This window comes from Cebidichthys violaceus, unplaced genomic scaffold (genome assembly GCF_023349555.1).
Source record: "Cebidichthys violaceus isolate CVI_PGR_0920_01 unplaced genomic scaffold, fCebVio1.0.p SCAF_142, whole genome shotgun sequence".
Lineage (NCBI taxonomy): Eukaryota > Metazoa > Chordata > Actinopteri > Perciformes > Stichaeidae > Cebidichthys > Cebidichthys violaceus.
The window spans coordinates 201,704-220,000 of NW_027176310.1; the positions used below are offsets into that span (position 1 = coordinate 201,704).

Here is an 18,297-nt window from a genome sequence, read left to right on the forward strand (position 1 = left end):
ACAGAAGGTTTGTGTGAGATATACACTTATATATGTAGATGAGTATATATATATATATATATATATATATATATACACACACATACATCTATAGAATATATATATATATATATATATATATATATATATATGACATCAATATTAATATTTGGGCGACTGTTCTTCATTGAAATGTCGTTTAAAGGGTTAAACAGAAGCAGAAGTTTTATTGTTTTAAATAGTTTGAAGTTCAAAATAAAAGTGTTTTGTTTTCTTTGTGCTGAATATTAATCATTCAGGTTTTAATCATCAAATTAAAGACAAAAACAAAAACAGTCAAACTTTCTGTCTTTGATGTTGAAAAATCAACTTCCTGTTGAGCTGCTGGTGGGCGGAGCTCTGAGGCTTCGTTAGCCGCTCGTTAACGTCTCGTTAGCATCTTGTTAGCATCTTCAGCAACATGCAGATCTCCATATTCATCCAGATAATTAACTAATGAATAACTAACTCATCTGGAAGATCAAGGAGTCCAGATGTCAAAGTGTTAAATGTGTTTCTATCAACAACAAACAGTTTGATCTGTTAACGAGGAGCTGCATCTTAACGAGCTCAACGACTCCTGACAGCAGCTCCTTAACGAGATCAACAAACACTAATTAGAACAAACACAGAGCAGCTTTAATTAGAACCAACACGCCTCTTAATTAATCAGCTGATGTTGATCTGATAAACAAACTGATGTGTTCCACTTTAGAAAATATAGACAATATCAAAATATGAACCCAACAACAGTTTCCACCAGATGACTCGTCTCAAATACGTCATATATACACACATGTATATATATACACATATATATATATATATATATGACAGCCCTGCCATCCCTGAAACTATTAAACTCTGCGTCACCTCCAGCTCTGTGCCATCAACAACGTTGTTGCTTTACCTAAGAGTCTTAACTTCGCTGGACAGTTTTGGATCCCGGAGGAGAAGCGGGTCCATAACTCCGCCAACTTAAACCTGCAGGAGGCCGACGCACCTTCTTCAAGGAAGAGAAGCACAAATTCTCTTTCCAATCAAGTCGACATTTGCCGGTTGTAAGGAAGAAAAATTCCCTTGTAAGTTCCTCGACCACTATGAAGTCATCTCACAGTAAGAGGCTTGTGTCTGGGCAGTTCGGTCATAGTGTGTTTATTACCTTGTTTTGTTATAACGTATTATTGTGTGTGTTTACGGACCGCCGAGTTCCGTTAGTGCTGTGAAGAAACTACTGTTGTAATAGACCAGAACCGCAGCCAAATCTAAGTTCACCAGTCGGTTGTCTGTGTAATAAAGTACGTTTCCATATTTTACTGCGGCGGTCAGGATATGCCTTGTTTTGATCTTTTTTTTTTCTTGTCTTTTACACGCACGCACGCACACACACACACACACACACACAGTTGATTTTAGATCGTAGCTCATATAACTGTATAGTATTTGTTAGTTTTAGATATTAGTTGACTAGATCATTATTATTATAACTTAATAAACTGTTATACTTTAAAGAGCAGCTTTCTGTGATTACTTTGTGCATGTGTACTATAACAGCTGGATATCAAACCTTCAGTGTTCACTCTGAATGTGTAATAGTACTTTGACTGTTGACATTGTGAGTGAATATTAATTGAGACTTAATTTATAGTTTGGTTATTGGTCCCTGTTCTCAGGGTGCCCCGTTATTAATTGTTAATAATCTTACTGACATTAATAATTATATTGCGCTCCTGCCAGATAGAGAGACACACACACACACACACACACACACACACACACACACATATATACACATTCAATACCAGAAGAGACGACAAACATGAAAACAAAATGAGATCGGATTCATTGATGTTTAATGATGATTCAATAACATCAGATAATGAGATCAGATATCAGGGTACTAACAGACACACTTTGTAAAGTTTTAATGAAGCTAAAACCAGAGAAGGTGATCATTTAAGGTTTTTAACTAAAACTAATAATCACATCACAAATCAATAACGGATCACTATTGATCCTGTAGGACAACGAGGAAGTCTTCAGTATTTGGGCCTCTTCACATCAACCCTGAAACACAAACACATTTAAACACCGTTAACTGACCGTTTATAGACCGTTCACAGGCAGTAGACGGGGTGACCGTGGCTAAGTGGAGAGCAGGGCCGCCTTTCAATCAGAGGGTCGGCGGTTCGATCCCCGGCTTCTGCTCTACTAGTCTCATGTCAATGTGTCCTTGAGCAAGACACTTAACCCCAATATTGCTCCCGTAGCTGTGTCTACGGTGTGTAGATAGATACTCAATTGTAAGTCGCTTTGGATAAAAGCGTCTGCTAAATGACTGCAATGTAATGTAACTACCCATTAACTGACACTCACCCATCAGCCTCCATCTTCTTCCTCTTTTCTATGATCTGAAACACAGTTAATTTGTTTATTGTTATTACCACAGCATATATATATGGGGGTATATATATATTAAATTGTAGTAAACAATGACGTCATAATGATCAATAAATTAACTCACAGCACTGATCTTCTTCCACTGCCGGTCCAGTTCTGCCTTCTCATTGGTCTCCTTGAAGCGCCGAGTCTTTCTGCCCTCAGACATCTTGATGCCGTACTGGAAGGCAGCCCTGCAGGGACAATCTTCATCATCATCTATCCATCATCAACCTTCATAATCATCACACAGCAGGAACTAAGACGTACTTTGGCAGCGCCTCCTTGTTGTTCATATAATCTGAATATTCCTCCTGAGTGTCAAAGTCCCACCGACCCAGAGGACCCTTCTTATTGCCCTGAAACACACAAACAAGCAGGTTTAACACCGCCATGGGGACCATTGAACCATCAGACACACACACACACACACACACACACACACACACACACACACACACACACACACACACACACACACACACACACACACACGCAGTGTTAACATCAACATGGGCACCATCGTTTGACAGGCAGTACTAATACTCTAGTACTAGGTGAGGTTTTAAAATGTTTAAAAGGTACCTGGTCCATCTTACTGTAGTCCACCTCCTCATCACTGTCCACAGCCAGGTCGTCCATCCTGTACACACACACACACACAAACAGGTTTAAAGTACTTATACATGTATGACTGAGTATTTCTATGTACATCCAGTATGTGTGTGTGTATCTTACGTAGCAGGGTAACACTCTGCATACGAGTTGGATCCTCCAAAGAAATCTCCCAGTTGTTCTTTACCGTCTCTCCTCTGAGAACCAGTTCAAACTGGTTAAGGACCAATACTCCAATACTGCAGCAGTACTACACACAGTACCCCTGTCCTGTGAACTGTCACACACCTGTCATTAATTAAAGAAAGTTAACATCCTCCAATCAGACCTCTGGATGCGGTGTCGAGGCGTTTATCACATAGAAGTGGGCGTGGCTTCATCTCAGCCTCTTGATATATCGATGTATATATAGATATATATAGATATATATATTTAATAATGCAGTGGGAGGAGTCAGACTCAGACCTGAAGCAACACTTTGAATGTTAGTCCGTCCCTACAGAGACATTCAAACATAATACACAGGAACAGGAAGGTGTGTACACACACACACACACACACACACACACACACACACACACACACACACACACACACACACACACACACACACACACACACAGAAGGATATGGTTCCTGGCCCGGCCACTGGCTGCCTGCTGCTCCTGCAAACTTCTCATTGATGATCTTGATCTGATCTCTGACTGATCCAGGACCTGTCGGACACAAACAGACATAAATGGGTTAATGAGCATGTCGTTAGTCAATTTGTTTTATGTTAAAGTCTTCAGTCTGATCACATGTCACATGATGATGCTGGAAAACAAGCTGAACGTTTGTTTTATGAAGAAACCAGTGAATGAGAGTCTTAAATATATATATATATATATATATATATATATATATATATATATATATATATATATATATATATAAATAAAACATAAATGTGTTGTACAGTTATATAATTATAATGTTCATAGATGTTGTATAGATGTTATATAAATGTGTTGCACAGTTATGTTATATAATTGTTTATATGTTGTATAGAGAGGTTATATGAATAAAATCATAGGTATGTTGTATAGATGTAATGTTTACAGATTTTGTTATATAGATATATAAATGTTATACAGTTGTTATATAATTGTTTATAGATATTGTTATAAACATGTTATATAAATGTGTTGTACAGTTATGTTATAATTATAATCATAGATATGTTGTATAGAGGTTATATAATATAATGTTCATAGGTATGTTGTATAGAGAGGTTATATAATATAATGTTCATAGGTATGTTGTATAGAGGTTATATAATATAATGTTTATAGGTATGTTGTATAGAGGTTATATAATATGTTCATAGGTATGTTGTATAGAGGTTATATAATATAATGTTCATAGGTATGTTGTATAGAGGTTATATAATATGTTTATAGGTATGTTGTATAGAGGTTATATAATATAATGTTCATAGGTATGTTGTATAGAGAGGTCATATAATATAAAGTTCATAGGTATGTTGTATAGAGAGGTCATATAATATAATGTTCATAGGTATGTTGTATAGAGAGGTCATATAATATAATGTTCATAGGTATGTTGTATAGAGAGGTCATATAATATAAAGTTCACAGGTATGTTGTATAGAGAGGTTATATAATATAATGTTCATAGGTATGATGTATAGAGGTTATATAATATAATGTTCATAGGTATGTTGTATAGAGGTTATATAATATAATGTTCATAGGTATGTTGTATAGAGAGGTCATATAATATAAAGTTCATAGGTATGTTGTATAGAGAGGTTATATAATATAATGTTCATAGGTATGTTGTATAGAGGTTATATAATATAATGTTCATAGGTATGTTGTATAGAGAGGTTATATAATATAACGTTCATAGATATTTATAGATGTAATGTCAGGTGGTACTATATGTTCAGGCTTTAAAACAGAAGATTACATAATGACGACGTGCAGATGCGTCCTTGTTCAGAACAGAATAAGGTTAAAATATCAGGAACCATTTGTTGTAGAGTTATTAGTTTATTCATTATGCGGCTGTATGTTGTGAGGTTTGGTGTTGGGGATTGTGATTTAATAATAACATCTGATGAGGTTTTAAAAATAAATAAATGAAGTGATTTACCTTCATCCACTTCCAGGACCTAAAGACACAGAAGACGTTAGTTTTAATAATAATTATGAAAATATGAATGATATTAAATACTCTTCTGACCTGGTGTTCGTCTCCTCGTGGTTTCTCAAAGTAACTGTGTCTCCTGTTCTTGCTGTCTTCCTCTCTCTCTCTTTCCCTCTCCCTCTCTCTCTCCCTCTCTCTTTCCCTCTCCCTCTCTCTGTCTCTCTCTCGGTGTCTGTCTTTGTCTTTGGGAGGTTTGGAGGACGAGGTGGAGGACGGGATGTAGTCCCCGATGTCCTCAAAGATACTGAAACACAAACAGAGACACAGCGTGATGGAGTGTTCCTCAGAAACACAGAAGAAGAGTCACATGTGTTGCTGTGAACTGACCTTATATCAGCCTCAGGAGCCCTCTTATCATCCAGTTTACCTAAAACACAAACACAGCCAACAACCTTTCTACTGTTAACAGTTTTAAGTCATGAAAAAACAATAATCCTCTTTGAGAAACTACAGAAACTACAATCTGCCTGAACAGTAAAGTGTACAAAATATCTGTTTCCTCTCCTCATCCGTCAGTGTTTCCTCTCCTCTTGTTATTCACACAGGTGTAAACAAAGTTACCTTTGTCCTTCTTCTTGATCTTCTTGTGTCGTGTTCCCTGTCTGAGGTACGACAGGATCTGAGTCAGCTTCGAGATCACGATGTCGTTGGTGGTGAGAGTCGTCTGGGCCTGAGGCACGGAGATATGATGTCATTATATTGATCACTGATGTAATTACATGCAGCATTAATGCTAACCTTGTAGCTACATGTAGCATTAATGTGACCCTGTAGCTACACGCAGCATTAATGTGACCCTGTAGCTACATGCAGCATTAATGCTAACCTTGTAGCTACATGTAGCATTAATGCTAACCCTGTAGCTACATGCAGCATTAATGTGACCCTGTAGCTACATGCAGCATTAATGTGACCCTGTAGCTACATGCAGCATTAATGTGACCCTGTAGCTACATGCAGCATTCATGCTAACCCTGTAGTTACATGCAGCATTAATGCTAACCCTGTAGCTACATGCAGCATTAATGCGACCCTGTAGCTACATGTAGCATTGATGCTAACCCTGGAGCTACATGTAGCATTAATTTGAGTGAGCGTCGGTACCTCCATGCTCGGACAGTCGGCTTTGCTGCGGATCAGAGTTGTCGGGATGTCGGTGTCGGTGAACTCGTCGTCCAGGTCGACGACGTACGCCATCCTGCCGGGCAGGAAGAGCTCGTTCCTCTCCACCTGACCCGTCCTGAACACCACCCGGTAGATGTTCCTCCCTGAGACAGTTCATATATGTTGAGGAAAACATCAGCGGAACTTCTTCTTCCTAAATATTGCGACTTTAGTCTGGAAATATTAACTTGATCATCATCATCACAATAACTTCAGAATGAAACCAGACTCACCGAGACGAGTCTTGAACTCGATCTTCTCCTCTGGCTCCACGTCTTTCCTGAAAGGTCAGACAGACAGGTCAAAGGTCAGACAGACAGGTAACAGGTAACATTCATCACCTCTTTCATAGAAAACTAACTTTACTGTGAAGTTGATTTGTTATTGACTCAAATAGAACATTTTAATATATCTGGTTTCATACTTAGCCTCTTTCTGGACTTTCTCCATCATGTCTTCTTCTTCTCTCTCTTTACTGGTTATTTCAGCTCTGACCTGTAACACACACACACACACACACACACACACACACACACACACACACACACACACACACACACACTGTATTAGCCCTTGTATAACCCTGTAGCTACATGCAGCATTAATGCTAACCCTGTAGCTACATGCAGCCTTAAAGATAACCATGTTGGATAAAGTGTGAACACTCACCTTCTGCAGCAGAGCGAAGTCCAGACCTTTCACCAAGTGAGTGTGCTCCATGTCACCTCCCAAGAACTTAGACTCCTGGATCAGCTGACGCCGTTTCTCTGCTGCTGACTTGTCTCTGAAACACAAAAAATATACAAATACATGCATGTCACAGCTCTGTTAGCATTAGCATTACTCACACCTCAGCGGTGGGTCCTACAGCTCTGTAGTTAGCTGTACTGTTAGCTCTGTTAGCATTAGCATTACTCACGCCTCAGCGGTGGGTCCTACAGCTCTGTAGTTAGCTGTACTGTTAGCTCTGTTAGCATTAGCATTACTCACGCCTCAGCGGTGGGTCCTACAGCTCTGTAGTTAGCTGTACTGTTAGCTCGGTTAGCATTAGCATTACTCACGCCTCAGCGGTGGGTCCTACAGCTCTGTAGTTAGCTGTACTGTTAGCTCGGTTAGCATTAGCATTACTCACGCCTTAGCGGTGGGTCCTACAGCTCTGTAGTTAGCTGTACTGTTAGCTCGGTTAGCATTAGCATTACTCACGCCTCAGCGGTGGGTCCTACAGCTCTGTAGTTAGCTGTACTGTTAGCTCTGTTAGCATTAGCATTACTCACGCCTCAGCGGTGGGTCCTACAGCTCTGTAGTTAGCGGTGGTGCTAATCAGCTCGGTCTCCTCGTAGTCTTTGTTGACTCCGTCTCGTCTCTCTCTCGCTCGGTCTCTGTACTTCTCAGCCAGCTCTCTCTCTCGCTCCATCTCCTGCTGACGTAGCTTAGCATAGTAGCTGCAATGAAGAAATAACGACAATGGAAACATGATGGGATTAAACAGAGCTCTTAATATCTCATCAATAACACTTATTATTTCATCAATAATCACCTTTTCTTCTTCCTCCTCCTCGCTGCAGGATCCTCATCCTCATTGTAATCCCTCGGCATTCTGGGAGATAAAATAATGAGCCAGTTACTTCCTTCATCAACATCATCATCATCATCATCATCATCATCATCATCATCACTCACTCATGGTGTCTGGACTTAGAGGGCGGGGCCGAGGAGGGCGTCGCCCTCGGCGTCATCAGCAGCTTCCTGAAGTCGTCATTGGTCAGTTTGGACCTGGAGAGTTAATGAGAGAATGACTACAACATGTCGACCATGTTTCCATGATACTACCACAGAAACACACAAACTGTGTACTAATACTCACTGAGCGGCTGCTCTGTGGTCGTCCAGCTCGTGGCCCTCAGGGGCCAAAGGGTTGGAGTAGCTCTCAGCTGTACACAGAGAACAGTAGTATTTACATAGTAGTATTAAAAAGTACAACATGTACCTCTGAGGTGTAGTACAGTATAAAGTACAACATGTACCTCTGAGGTGTAGTACAGTATAAAGTACAACATGTACCTCTGAGATGTAGTACAGTATAAAGTACAACATGTACCTCTGAGGTGTAGTACAGTATAAAGTACAATATGTACCTCTGAGGTGTAGTAAAGTATAAAGTACAATATGTACCTCTGAGGGGTAGTACAGTATAAAGTACAACATGTACCTCTGAGATGTAGTACAGTATAAAGTACAATATGTACCTCTGAGGTGTAGTACAGTATAAAGTACAATATGTACCTCTGAGGTGTAGTACAGTATAAAGTACAATATGTACCTCTGAGGTGTAGTACAGTATAAAGTACAACATGTACCTCTGAGGTGTAGTAAAGTATAAAGTACAACATGTACCTCTGAGGTGTAGTACAGTATAAAGTACAACATGTACCTCTGAGGTGTAGTACAGTATAAAGTACAATATGTACCTCTGAGGTGTAGTACAGTATAAAGTACAACATGTACCTCTGAGGTGTAGTACAGTATAAAGTACAACATGTACCTCTGAGGTGTAGCAGAGTAAAAAGTACAACATGTACCTCTAGTAGTATATGTAGTAGTAGTACAATGAAACATGTAGTAGTACAATGTAACATGTCGTAGTACAATGAAACATGTAGTAGTACAATGAAACATGTAGTAGTACAATGAAACATGTCGTAGTACAATGTAACATGTAGTAGTACAATGAAACATGTAGTAGTACAATGTAACATGTAGTAGTACAATGAAACATGTAGTAGTACAATGAAACATGTAGTACTCCACACAGAACAGCCTGCAGCTTTAATGTGTCTGTTTGTTGTGATGCTAACAGAGGACGGTAGAGCTAAGCTAAGCTAACTGAGCCTCGTGAAGAAGGTGACTCTGCGTCTATACTAGTTAATACATAAAGACACTTTTTTAATGGTTTAACTTTAATCTGTTGTGTCCTTATTAAACTTAACTTTCATCTATTTAGCTAAACATCGGCTAGCATGGTGCTAACGCAGGCTAACGTGTTAGCGTGCTAACAGAGCGCTAGCTAGCAGACTTCCGGAGCTCGGACTCACTTTCCGGCATCTCTGCGGCGGAGCGTCGCGTCTCTTCTTCGTCTGAAGATGAGCTGGTTTCACAGAAGAAGAAGAACCTCTTTGTTGTTCTTTATCTGCGCTGCTAGTCGGTTAGCTTCCTCACCGGAACCTCACTCTGTTGTGAAGCTACCGGATGTGACGTCAGATTATGTAAAATATGAGTTTGTTTATGTTTTATAAGTTTATCACTACATTTTAATCATTGTTCATTATAAAAAATAAAGTTATTTATAACTTATTAGTTCATTTTATAAAAGATGAAACAGATATTACGTTAATATTCAAGACTGAACTGATCGTTATCATTATTAATAATAAGTGTCTGATGTTCTCTGAGCTCTGCTGCCCCCTTCAGGTCTACAAAGTCACTGCTGAGGAAGGTTCTCCAGGACCAGCTGGAGCCGGACTCTCATTTATTCAACTGATCATCAACAGCAGCCAATCAGAGGAACATGAAGATATTAAATATTCAACATGAGATCACACCAATATCCCTGAAATCAGAAGTTCTCTGATGACTCTGCAGTGGTCGGGTGTATGAGGGACGGACGGGAGGAGGAGTACAGGGCAGTAGTGGATGACTTTGTGGAGTGGGCCGGTAGAAATCACCTGCTTCTGAACGTGGCCAAGACCAGAGAGATGGTGGTCGACTTCGGGAGGAGGACGACGGCTCCACAGCCACTGAGAGTTCTGGGAGAGGACGTGGACATGGTGGAGGAGTACAAGTACCTGGGTGTCTCCATCGACAGCAGACTGAACTGGAAGGCCAACATCAACGCTGTGTACAAGAAGGGGATGAGTCGACTCTTTTTCTTGAGGAAACTTGGATCCTTCAACATGTGCAGCAAGATGTTGAAGATGTTCTACTGTTGTGGCCAGTGCACTGTACTTCTCCGTAGTCTGCTGGGGGAGCAGCATTGGAGCCGGAGACACCAACAGACTTAACAAACTGGTTAAGAAGGCCGGCTCCATCATCGGCTGTAAACAAGACTATCTGGAACAGGTGGTGCAGAGGAGGACACTGAAGAAATTATTATCCATATTGGATTACCCGGACCACCCTCTCCACCACCTACTGCAGGGACAGCGGAGCACTTTCTCCAACAGACTGATATTTTTCTTGTATTTTTCTTTATATATAATATTAAGATTTTTTACCTGTGACCTATTGCTGCTCTGTAACCTATTACTGCTTGTAACAAAATAATTTCCCCTCGCGGGATCAATAAAGTTAGTATCTATCTATTTAATCCTAACCCATGAATAAGATGTTAATAATCAGAGAAGCCTTTCAAACTGAAGGTTCTGTATGAAGATGTATCATCACGTGAGAATACAGTCACACTTTATATAATAACAACAATGGCATATTTAAGCCCCATAAAACACCTTAAACCTCACTGAAACACCTTAAACCTCACTGAAACCTCTTACACCAGTGAAACACCTTAAACCACTGAAACCTCTTACACCAGTGAAACACCTTAAACCAGTGAAACACCTTAAACCACTGAAACACCTTAAACCTCACTGAAACACCTTAAACCACTGAAACCTCTTAAACCAGTGAAACCTCTTAAACCACTGAAACCTCTTACACCAGTGAAACACCTTAAACCACTGAAACCTCTTAAACCACTGAAACACCTTAAACCAGTGAAACCTCTTAAACCAGTGAAACCTCTTAAATCAGTGAAACACCTTAAACCAGTGAAACCTCTTAAACCAGTGAAACCTCTTAAACCACTGAAACCTCTTACACCAGTGAAACACCTTAAACCACTGAAACCTCTTACACCAGTGAAACACCTTAAACCACTGAAACCTCTTACACCAGTGAAACACCTTAAACCACTGAAACCTCTTACACCAGTGAAACACCTTAAACCACTGAAACCTCTTAAACCAGTGAAACCTCTTAAACCACTGAAACCTCTTACACCAGTGAAACACCTTAAACCACTGAAACCTCTTACACCAGTGAAACACCTTAAACCACTGAAACCTCTTACACCAGTGAAACACCTTAAACCACTGAAACCTCTTACACCAGTGAAACACCTTAAACCACTGAAACACCTTAAACCACTGAAACACCTTAAACCACTGAAACCTCTTAAACCAGTGAAACCTCTTAAACCAGTGAAACACCTTAAACCAGTGAAACACCTTAAACCAGTGAAACCTCTTAAACCACTGAAACCTCTTAAACCAGCGAAACACCTTAAACCAGTGAAACACTTTGTTAATCCAGAGAAAATAAAGCAAGGTAAATAAAACTATAAACAAAGCAGCAGGAAACAGAGTGACATTAATAATAAGGTTTATTTACATCAACACATTTACATACAAACTGAAAGAATGGAGCAGGTTTGGACTGGACCACTTCAGGGTTTGGACTGGACCAGAGTCTGCAGAGCTCCGGCCACCTGATCAGCTGACATGTTGTCCACTGAGACGCTGCTCTCTCTCCCAAAGTCTGAACACAGAGATCATTATTATTAATTATAATCAATAAAGGTATTACTTAAATGAAAGTTGCAGTTGAAGTGGCGACTCACCGTATCGGGCCCAGACCCGGGCCTGGACTCCAGAACACTCTCTGATCCGGATCGGGAAGTCTGGGTTGGAGGTCTTCAGAGTCACGTAGTGCTGCTCCACAAAGTCTCTAAACACAGACTTATTGTTTAAAATACAGTTCAACTAGAAAACTAATAATAATAATAATAATAATAATAATAATAATATATATATATATTTGATGTAGACTAACTTCTATTTCTATTGTGAAGTCTGAGGAAGAACTCCAGCTTGTTCTAGGTCTAATGCTAACAGTTAGCAGCTATTAGATGCTAACTGTTAGCTGCTAACATCCATCAGAATAACCTCAGAGCAGCTAACATCTAGCTAGCTAGCTGCTAACTGTTAGCTGTTAGCTCTGTTCAGGTCACACTCTACTTCGGTTCTATATACTATATATATATATATATATATATATATATATGTACTATGTATATTTACGATACTCGTCGGTCTCTTCCGGTCTCACCTGGCCCCTTTGCTGGCCGCAGAGCTCTGACAGAGGAGGACTCTGATCTCTCTGATGTTCTTTAAACCGGAGCTGAGAGCTCTCACCGCTGAGGCCGCCATCTTAGCTTCTGTCTGTCAAGGACGGGGCGAGGGTTAACACTGCCCGGGGTTGTACTGTCAGGCAGCTGAGTGGGGGATTGAGTCCTGAGTACATCCTCACAGGCATCGAAATATCAATACAGTAAATCATTCATTATGCAGAATGATACATATTATATTAATGTTTTCATGTATTCATCGCTTTATTGTTTCAGCTGGTGAAGATGGAGCTCATTCTAATGACTACTATAAATGAATATTTATAATAAAAACTTATATTTTGATGATTATATTTAGTTCTTGTAACTAAAGTTATTATATAAATGGAGTTCAGTAGAAAGTACAATATGTACTTCTAAGATGTAGTGAAGGAGAAGTAGAAAGTAGCAGGTAAAGGAAATACTCAAGTAAAGTACAAGTACCTCATAATTGTACTTAAATACTTGAGTAAATGTATTAAGTTACTTTCTAGTTTCTGTTACTATCTTCTTCTGTTGTTCTTCATCTCAGAGAGACATTCTACTTTTATTAAAAAACATTTATTATTATTATTAACACTGAAGAAGTATAAATAATCCAGATAAACATTATATAAAGCTGTTAATACACTATATATATATATATATATATATATATATATATATATATATATATATATGTAATACATGAAGTACTTTAAACACTTCGTACTTTCAGCTGATAATAAATAATAAATACAGTTTTAATACGAGACGTTTACTCATTAAAAATGTTACTTTTTCTACTGAATAAGTATATAATCAGAATATAAATACTTCTTCCACTAAACACAGATTATAATATAATAACTTTATGATTACAGAATGTTAATCTCAAACTATTTTAATAAAAATAGACTATTATAAAGAAAAAATAAAATAAGACATTTTAGACGTCTTGGACATTTTTTAAGACATTTTAGAAATCAAACAATTGAATCAATAAAATAACCTGAAGATGAATTAATAACAATATTTAGCAAACAACAAATGATCTTTCACTTCTTGTCTTTTTGCTTTGTTTTGTTCCTCCGTCGTGGTTTTAATAACAATAATGTTATAATAATAATAACCTTACGAGCTTGTTTTTACAGACGATATTGATTCTTCTTCAGATGTTCAGAGCCTCATGTTTCATGTTTCCTTTGGTCCTCAGAAAGAATCCATGAAGTCGTGACTCATCACATCTGAACTCTGATGTTTAACAGACGAGCAGCTGTTCATGAGAACGACATGTTGTTTTCATTGGGTCGTTTTGTGCAGAAACTGAATAAAAAACAATTCTGTTTTTTAAGGTTTTAATTAACAAACTATTTCCTTTTGTTTTTGTTCAGATGAAACAAACCAGATGAAACATGATAATTTATTATAATTGCTAGGTGGTTACCTTCATACAGAGCCAGGCTAGCTGTTTCCAGTATTTATGCTAACCTAAGATAGTTGTTTCCAGTCTTTATGCTAAGCTAAAATAACTGTTGAACTGTCCCTTTAACACGAGTCGTGATGACATCATCAGCTGGATGAGACTTTGCTTTATTCATAAACAGGATTATTTGTTACATCGTGAACATTCTGGTTCTATACGGTAAACCTTTGATCTTTTTTCTACATTTGAGGAAACAATGAAGGTGAAGTCGGTCGTTTGTCTCGTCGGCTCTGCGGTCGGTTTCTCTTTAAGAGTTCGTTAGCGTTAGCGGGAAGTGAGCAAGCTGCACATGCGTCATCACGAGTGAACAACAAAAAGAAATGAAATGTTTCATGTGTTTTTATAATCCCTGTTTCCTGTCAGTCCGACCTTCTCTGCTCCTCACCAGATCCTTCCGTCGCTTCTCGTTCAGGAGCTGTTGGATCCGTTTGTTCTGCGTTCGCTCGCCGATCGGAGGCATCCGCACAAAGTGGTTCTGTCCTCTGGTGACGTCACCGTCCAATCCCACGACCCGGTACGGGACCTCATCCACCGAGTTGTTTGGGAAGAAGGAGGGCGAGGACGAGGTCGCTTCTGTGTGGAGGCTCCTCCCCCCCGATGACAACGTGGCGGTGATGATGTCATCCGGGTCAGCTGACGTCGTCGTGGTGGGGAACTCAGCGGTTACTGGGGGCATTGTGGGAGTTTTCTTCTTGAATAAATGTGGGGAAGCAGTTTTTCTTGGTCGCCTTGTAGTAGTAGTAGTAGTAGTAGTAGTACTAGCAGTAGTACTAGTAGTAGTAGTTGGAATGATAAGAGTATCCTCGTAGGACGGGTACTCGTTATAATCGTCGTACTCCACGTACACAAAGTCGGTGCTGCTCCTGCTGGTCGGGGGCGGAGTCACAGCGACGGTGGGAGGCGGCCTGCTACTGCCGATGATGATGTCACTGTTGACGTAGCCGCTGTCAGACACTGACGTCATCGTCTCCGAGGTTACACTCCAGGAACTACAAGACAACAAAAACCAGAAGAAGATCAGTGACGACAGATCAGTTTAAGATGCAGTTGAGCTTTTAGTGGAACGTTCTGGCTTCGACCTGTCGGCCGTCAGCGGGAAAGTGCTGCTGGAGTTGCTGGAGTTGCTGGAGTTGTTGAAGTTGCTGAAGTTGTTGAAGTTGTTGAAGTTGCTGAAGTTGCTGGAGTTGCTGAAGATGCTGAAGTTGCTAAAGTTGCTGGAGTTGCTGGAGTTGCTGAGGTTTCCCTCGCTGCAGGACTTGCAGCACATCTGACGGTAACCGGCGATGGAGCAGTACCGACTCAACACCTCCATCCGGCAAAACACTGAGCGGTCACCACGGCACCGCTGCCCTGGAGACAAGATGGACCACCGAAGCAGAACAATGTGATCAGGTTCAGGTTTATTCATCTAACATTCACAATCATCTGCAAAGGAGGATGAGGAGGACTATGTGTGATTTACTGGAGGAGATCTTTGGAGCTGGGAAGTCTGGATTGGACCTGGACAACCACTGGATGATGGCGTTCTTCTGGTCGCCTGCAGGGGGAGACAACCACACAGTTAGCTTACACACGGACTACAACTCCCAGCATGCCTCAGTACGCGTCAGTGCACATTTATCTGGTATGTGATTGGTCGATGCCTACCGCTACAGGGGGGAGGATGGCAGGTGCGGGTCTTGATTGGTGGAAAATCACTGCAGTTACGGGCTAAACCCTCAGGACTCAAACACGCAACCTGACGCTCCTGAGTCCCGTTTCCACAGGATACTGAACACTACAAACATTAACATATTGGTCAAAATCAGTTGTTCAGTTTATAAACTGATCAGTCATTGATCTGGATTCAATGTTTATTATGGCCAAGTCAGGTGGTAGTCCTTAAGGAATTAGATTTAGTCCTGAAAGGAGGATGTGAGGTAGTTTAGATACAAGAAAGGTAGAGGTTGACAAGAAAGATGGTAAAAGTAAAAGTAGTCCATAAAGAGAAAGGTAGTCCAGAAGGAAGGAAGTTAGAAGTAGTCCCTAAATAAGGAAGTAGTCTAGAAAGGAGAAAGGTGGAGGAAGTCCTAAAAGAAGGAATTTAGAGGTAGTCTAGAAAGAGAAAGGTAGATGTAGTCCAGAAAGAAGGAAGTTAGAGGTAGTCCAGGAAGAGAAGGTTAGAGGTAGTCAAGGAAGTTAGAAGTAGTCCAGGAAGAAGGATGTAGAAGTAGTTCAGATTGAAAGCAGTTAAAGGTACTTAAGGAATGAGTGATGAAGAGGTAGTCCAGAGAGAAGGAAGGCAGACATAGTCCAGAAAAAGAAAAGGTGGAGGTAGTCCAACTGGATAAATGACTCTAGTCTCCGTACCGGGGTCCAGGGCCCAGCTCTCCAGGAGGCTGGACACGGTAAACGATTGCAGGTTTGTTTCACTTCCGGCCGGTCCTCAGCACAGAGTTTGCTGGGCACTGAGCGCTGCCCCCTGCTGGACATCTGCTGGCAGGACACCCAGCGCCGCCGCCACCCTGTCTGACCACAGGTGACGCTGCAGTCCTCCCAGTCTCCGGTCACCCAGCTGATGGGACAGGAAGAGACAATGAACCATGCTTTCAATAAATATATTGCCTAAACCGAGCCGGATCCGTGCTGGTCCTGTGGTTTCAGACCAGAATCAGGTGAGCTGTGGTTGTTACCTGGGGGAGCTGCAGGTGTCGCCGTTGCAGGCGCGGCTGATGGCTCTCGGTTTGTTGATGTTGGAGCAGAATGTCCTCTGAACCATTTTACCGTCAGCTTTCCTCCGGCAGCCGAACCTTGTGTACTGTTTCCCTGACAACCAGACAAAACGCCGTTAGTCACCATTGCCCCCCCCCCCCCCCCCCCCCACACACACACCATTACTGTGGTTATCCACAAGACCACGGTGAGTACCGGACTTGTTGCGTTACCTCCTCCACAGGGCTTGGAGCAGTGCGACCACTTCTTCAGCGCCCACTCGTAGAAGATGGCGTCCTCCTGCACCAGGTTGGACTCCAGGTTGGACCGGAGGCGGTCCTGGATGACGTACTTGTAGGACACCGTCACCTTAGAATCTCCATGAGACCGCACCTGATGGACAGAGACACAGACTTAGACTGAGATACAACGGGAGCAGGTTGGACCGCTTGTGGTGACAGACAGACCATGAGCAGGACTCCGTATTTCAGAGGTCCCGTGGTCTGGATGGACTCCTGCTCCTCGGTGTTGCTGTACTCCCATGCCACACCCTTCTCAATCACCGCTCGGGATTCTGGGAGCTCGTCTTCGTTGTTGAGGAAGAGGTGGCCCGTCTCCTGGTTCGTCAGCGCTGGGACAGGAAAACAGTGAAATCAAGGTTTTCCACATGAAGGACAGAAGTTCTTCAGGCTCCTCCTCCTTCCTCCCCCCTTACCCAGGATGTGAGGAGTTCCTTTAAACTCGTGGATCAGCAGATGTCGGGCTCCTTTGGGGATCTCCAGGATTTTCAGGTAACCTAGTCAAAGGGAACCATGATCCTTTATTGGTCCTTAATGAAGACTCCAATAGAAACATCTACATCACCCTGAAGGACAGTTTCATTCAGACCTTGTTTCTTGGTGCTGCGGGTGAAGTTCCCTTTGATTATCTTACAGCTGGAGTTATCTCCTCCACAGACTCCACATCGGTCCTCCTGCTGGTCTGAAGCGATCTGTCCATCACATCCTACATGCTGCACGAGGAGAGAGGAAACAAGGACAGAGAGGAGGACTCAGGAGGGAGGAAGGAGGGAAGTGTGCTGGATCAGATCTGGATCACAGTTCTGTTCTTCACTGTGGGAGGAAATCTACATATATGTGTAGTACTACGTATACTACTTTATATTATACTTTACTGTGATACATAAATAAAATACATAAAGTAGTACTACGTACACTACTTTATGGTATACTATGTTAACGAGACAAACTATGTGAAGTATATAAAGTCTATATAGTGTGTATAAAGTGTGTATTAAGTCTATATAGTGTTTATTAAGTCTATATAGTGTGTATAAAGTGTGTATTAAGTCTATATAGTGTGTATAAAGTGTATATGAAGTGTATAAAGTGTGTATAATGTGTGTATGTGTGTATTTAGTTTATAAAGTGTGTATAATGTGTGTATAAAGTGAATAAAGTGTTTATAATGT

At 40.9% G+C, this 18,297-nt stretch overlaps 3 protein-coding genes across 3 annotated transcripts in view; all 3 read right to left on the reverse strand.

Annotated features, from left to right (window-relative positions):
* Positions 1 to 1,854: 1,854 nt before the first annotated feature.
* ik (IK cytokine) lies at positions 1,855 to 9,690 on the reverse strand. The gene is made up of 20 exons (XM_068709320.1): positions 9,543 to 9,690; positions 8,315 to 8,381; positions 8,131 to 8,223; positions 7,988 to 8,047; positions 7,725 to 7,892; positions 7,120 to 7,234; positions 6,875 to 6,945; positions 6,684 to 6,730; positions 6,391 to 6,554; positions 5,848 to 5,956; positions 5,614 to 5,653; positions 5,323 to 5,530; positions 5,233 to 5,251; positions 3,704 to 3,788; positions 3,196 to 3,279; positions 3,043 to 3,100; positions 2,728 to 2,816; positions 2,543 to 2,651; positions 2,395 to 2,429; positions 1,855 to 2,085 (listed from the first exon to the last, which is right to left on the reverse strand). The coding sequence occupies exons 1-20, from the start codon at positions 9,550 to 9,552 to the stop codon at positions 2,058 to 2,060; spliced, it is 1,659 nt and encodes a 552-aa protein (XP_068565421.1). The 5' UTR covers positions 9,553 to 9,690; the 3' UTR covers positions 1,855 to 2,057.
* Positions 9,691 to 11,869: 2,179 nt separating this feature from the next.
* Positions 11,870 to 12,749, reverse strand: ndufa2 (NADH:ubiquinone oxidoreductase subunit A2). Its single transcript, XM_068709304.1, has 3 exons — positions 12,613 to 12,749; positions 12,125 to 12,231; positions 11,870 to 12,042 (listed from the first exon to the last, which is right to left on the reverse strand). The coding sequence occupies exons 1-3, from the start codon at positions 12,711 to 12,713 to the stop codon at positions 11,951 to 11,953; spliced, it is 300 nt and encodes a 99-aa protein (XP_068565405.1). The 5' UTR covers positions 12,714 to 12,749; the 3' UTR covers positions 11,870 to 11,950.
* A 1,477-nt stretch (positions 12,750 to 14,226) lies between these two features.
* The window catches only part of LOC137871493 (A disintegrin and metalloproteinase with thrombospondin motifs 2-like), a 19,180-nt gene continuing 15,109 nt past the window's right edge, over positions 14,227 to 18,297 (reverse strand). The window contains exons 16-25 of the mRNA XM_068709321.1: positions 17,715 to 17,838; positions 17,542 to 17,622; positions 17,294 to 17,457; positions 17,060 to 17,219; positions 16,808 to 16,940; positions 16,485 to 16,689; positions 15,783 to 15,912; positions 15,598 to 15,672; positions 15,215 to 15,485; positions 14,227 to 15,124 (exon numbers count right to left, since the gene is read on the reverse strand). Coding sequence (XP_068565422.1) covers positions 14,476 to 15,124; positions 15,215 to 15,485; positions 15,598 to 15,672; positions 15,783 to 15,912; positions 16,485 to 16,689; positions 16,808 to 16,940; positions 17,060 to 17,219; positions 17,294 to 17,457; positions 17,542 to 17,622; positions 17,715 to 17,838 — 1,992 coding nt within the window. The 3' untranslated portion in view covers positions 14,227 to 14,475. The remainder of the gene's footprint in view (positions 15,125 to 15,214; positions 15,486 to 15,597; positions 15,673 to 15,782; positions 15,913 to 16,484; positions 16,690 to 16,807; positions 16,941 to 17,059; positions 17,220 to 17,293; positions 17,458 to 17,541; positions 17,623 to 17,714; positions 17,839 to 18,297) is intronic.

Excerpts from the sequence above, each read along its gene's own strand:
- ik (XM_068709320.1), bottom strand. Across the intron at positions 8,048-8,130 it reads TCTAAGTCCAGACACCATGA|AATGCCGAGGGATTACAATG; the intron begins GTGAGTGATGAT and ends TTTATCTCCCAG. Across the intron at positions 7,235-7,724 it reads GTAGGACCCACCGCTGAGGC|AGACAAGTCAGCAGCAGAGA; the intron begins GTGAGTAATGCT and ends TTTGTGTTTCAG.
- ndufa2 (XM_068709304.1), bottom strand. The coding sequence starts at position 12,713 with ATGGCGGCCTCAGCGGTGAGAGCTCTCAGCTCCGGTTTAAAGAACATC. Across the intron at positions 12,232-12,612 it reads GCGGCCAGCAAAGGGGCCAG|AGACTTTGTGGAGCAGCACT; the intron begins GTGAGACCGGAA and ends GTCTGTGTTTAG. Across the intron at positions 12,043-12,124 it reads CCGGGTCTGGGCCCGATACG|ACTTTGGGAGAGAGAGCAGC; the intron begins GTGAGTCGCCAC and ends CTCTGTGTTCAG.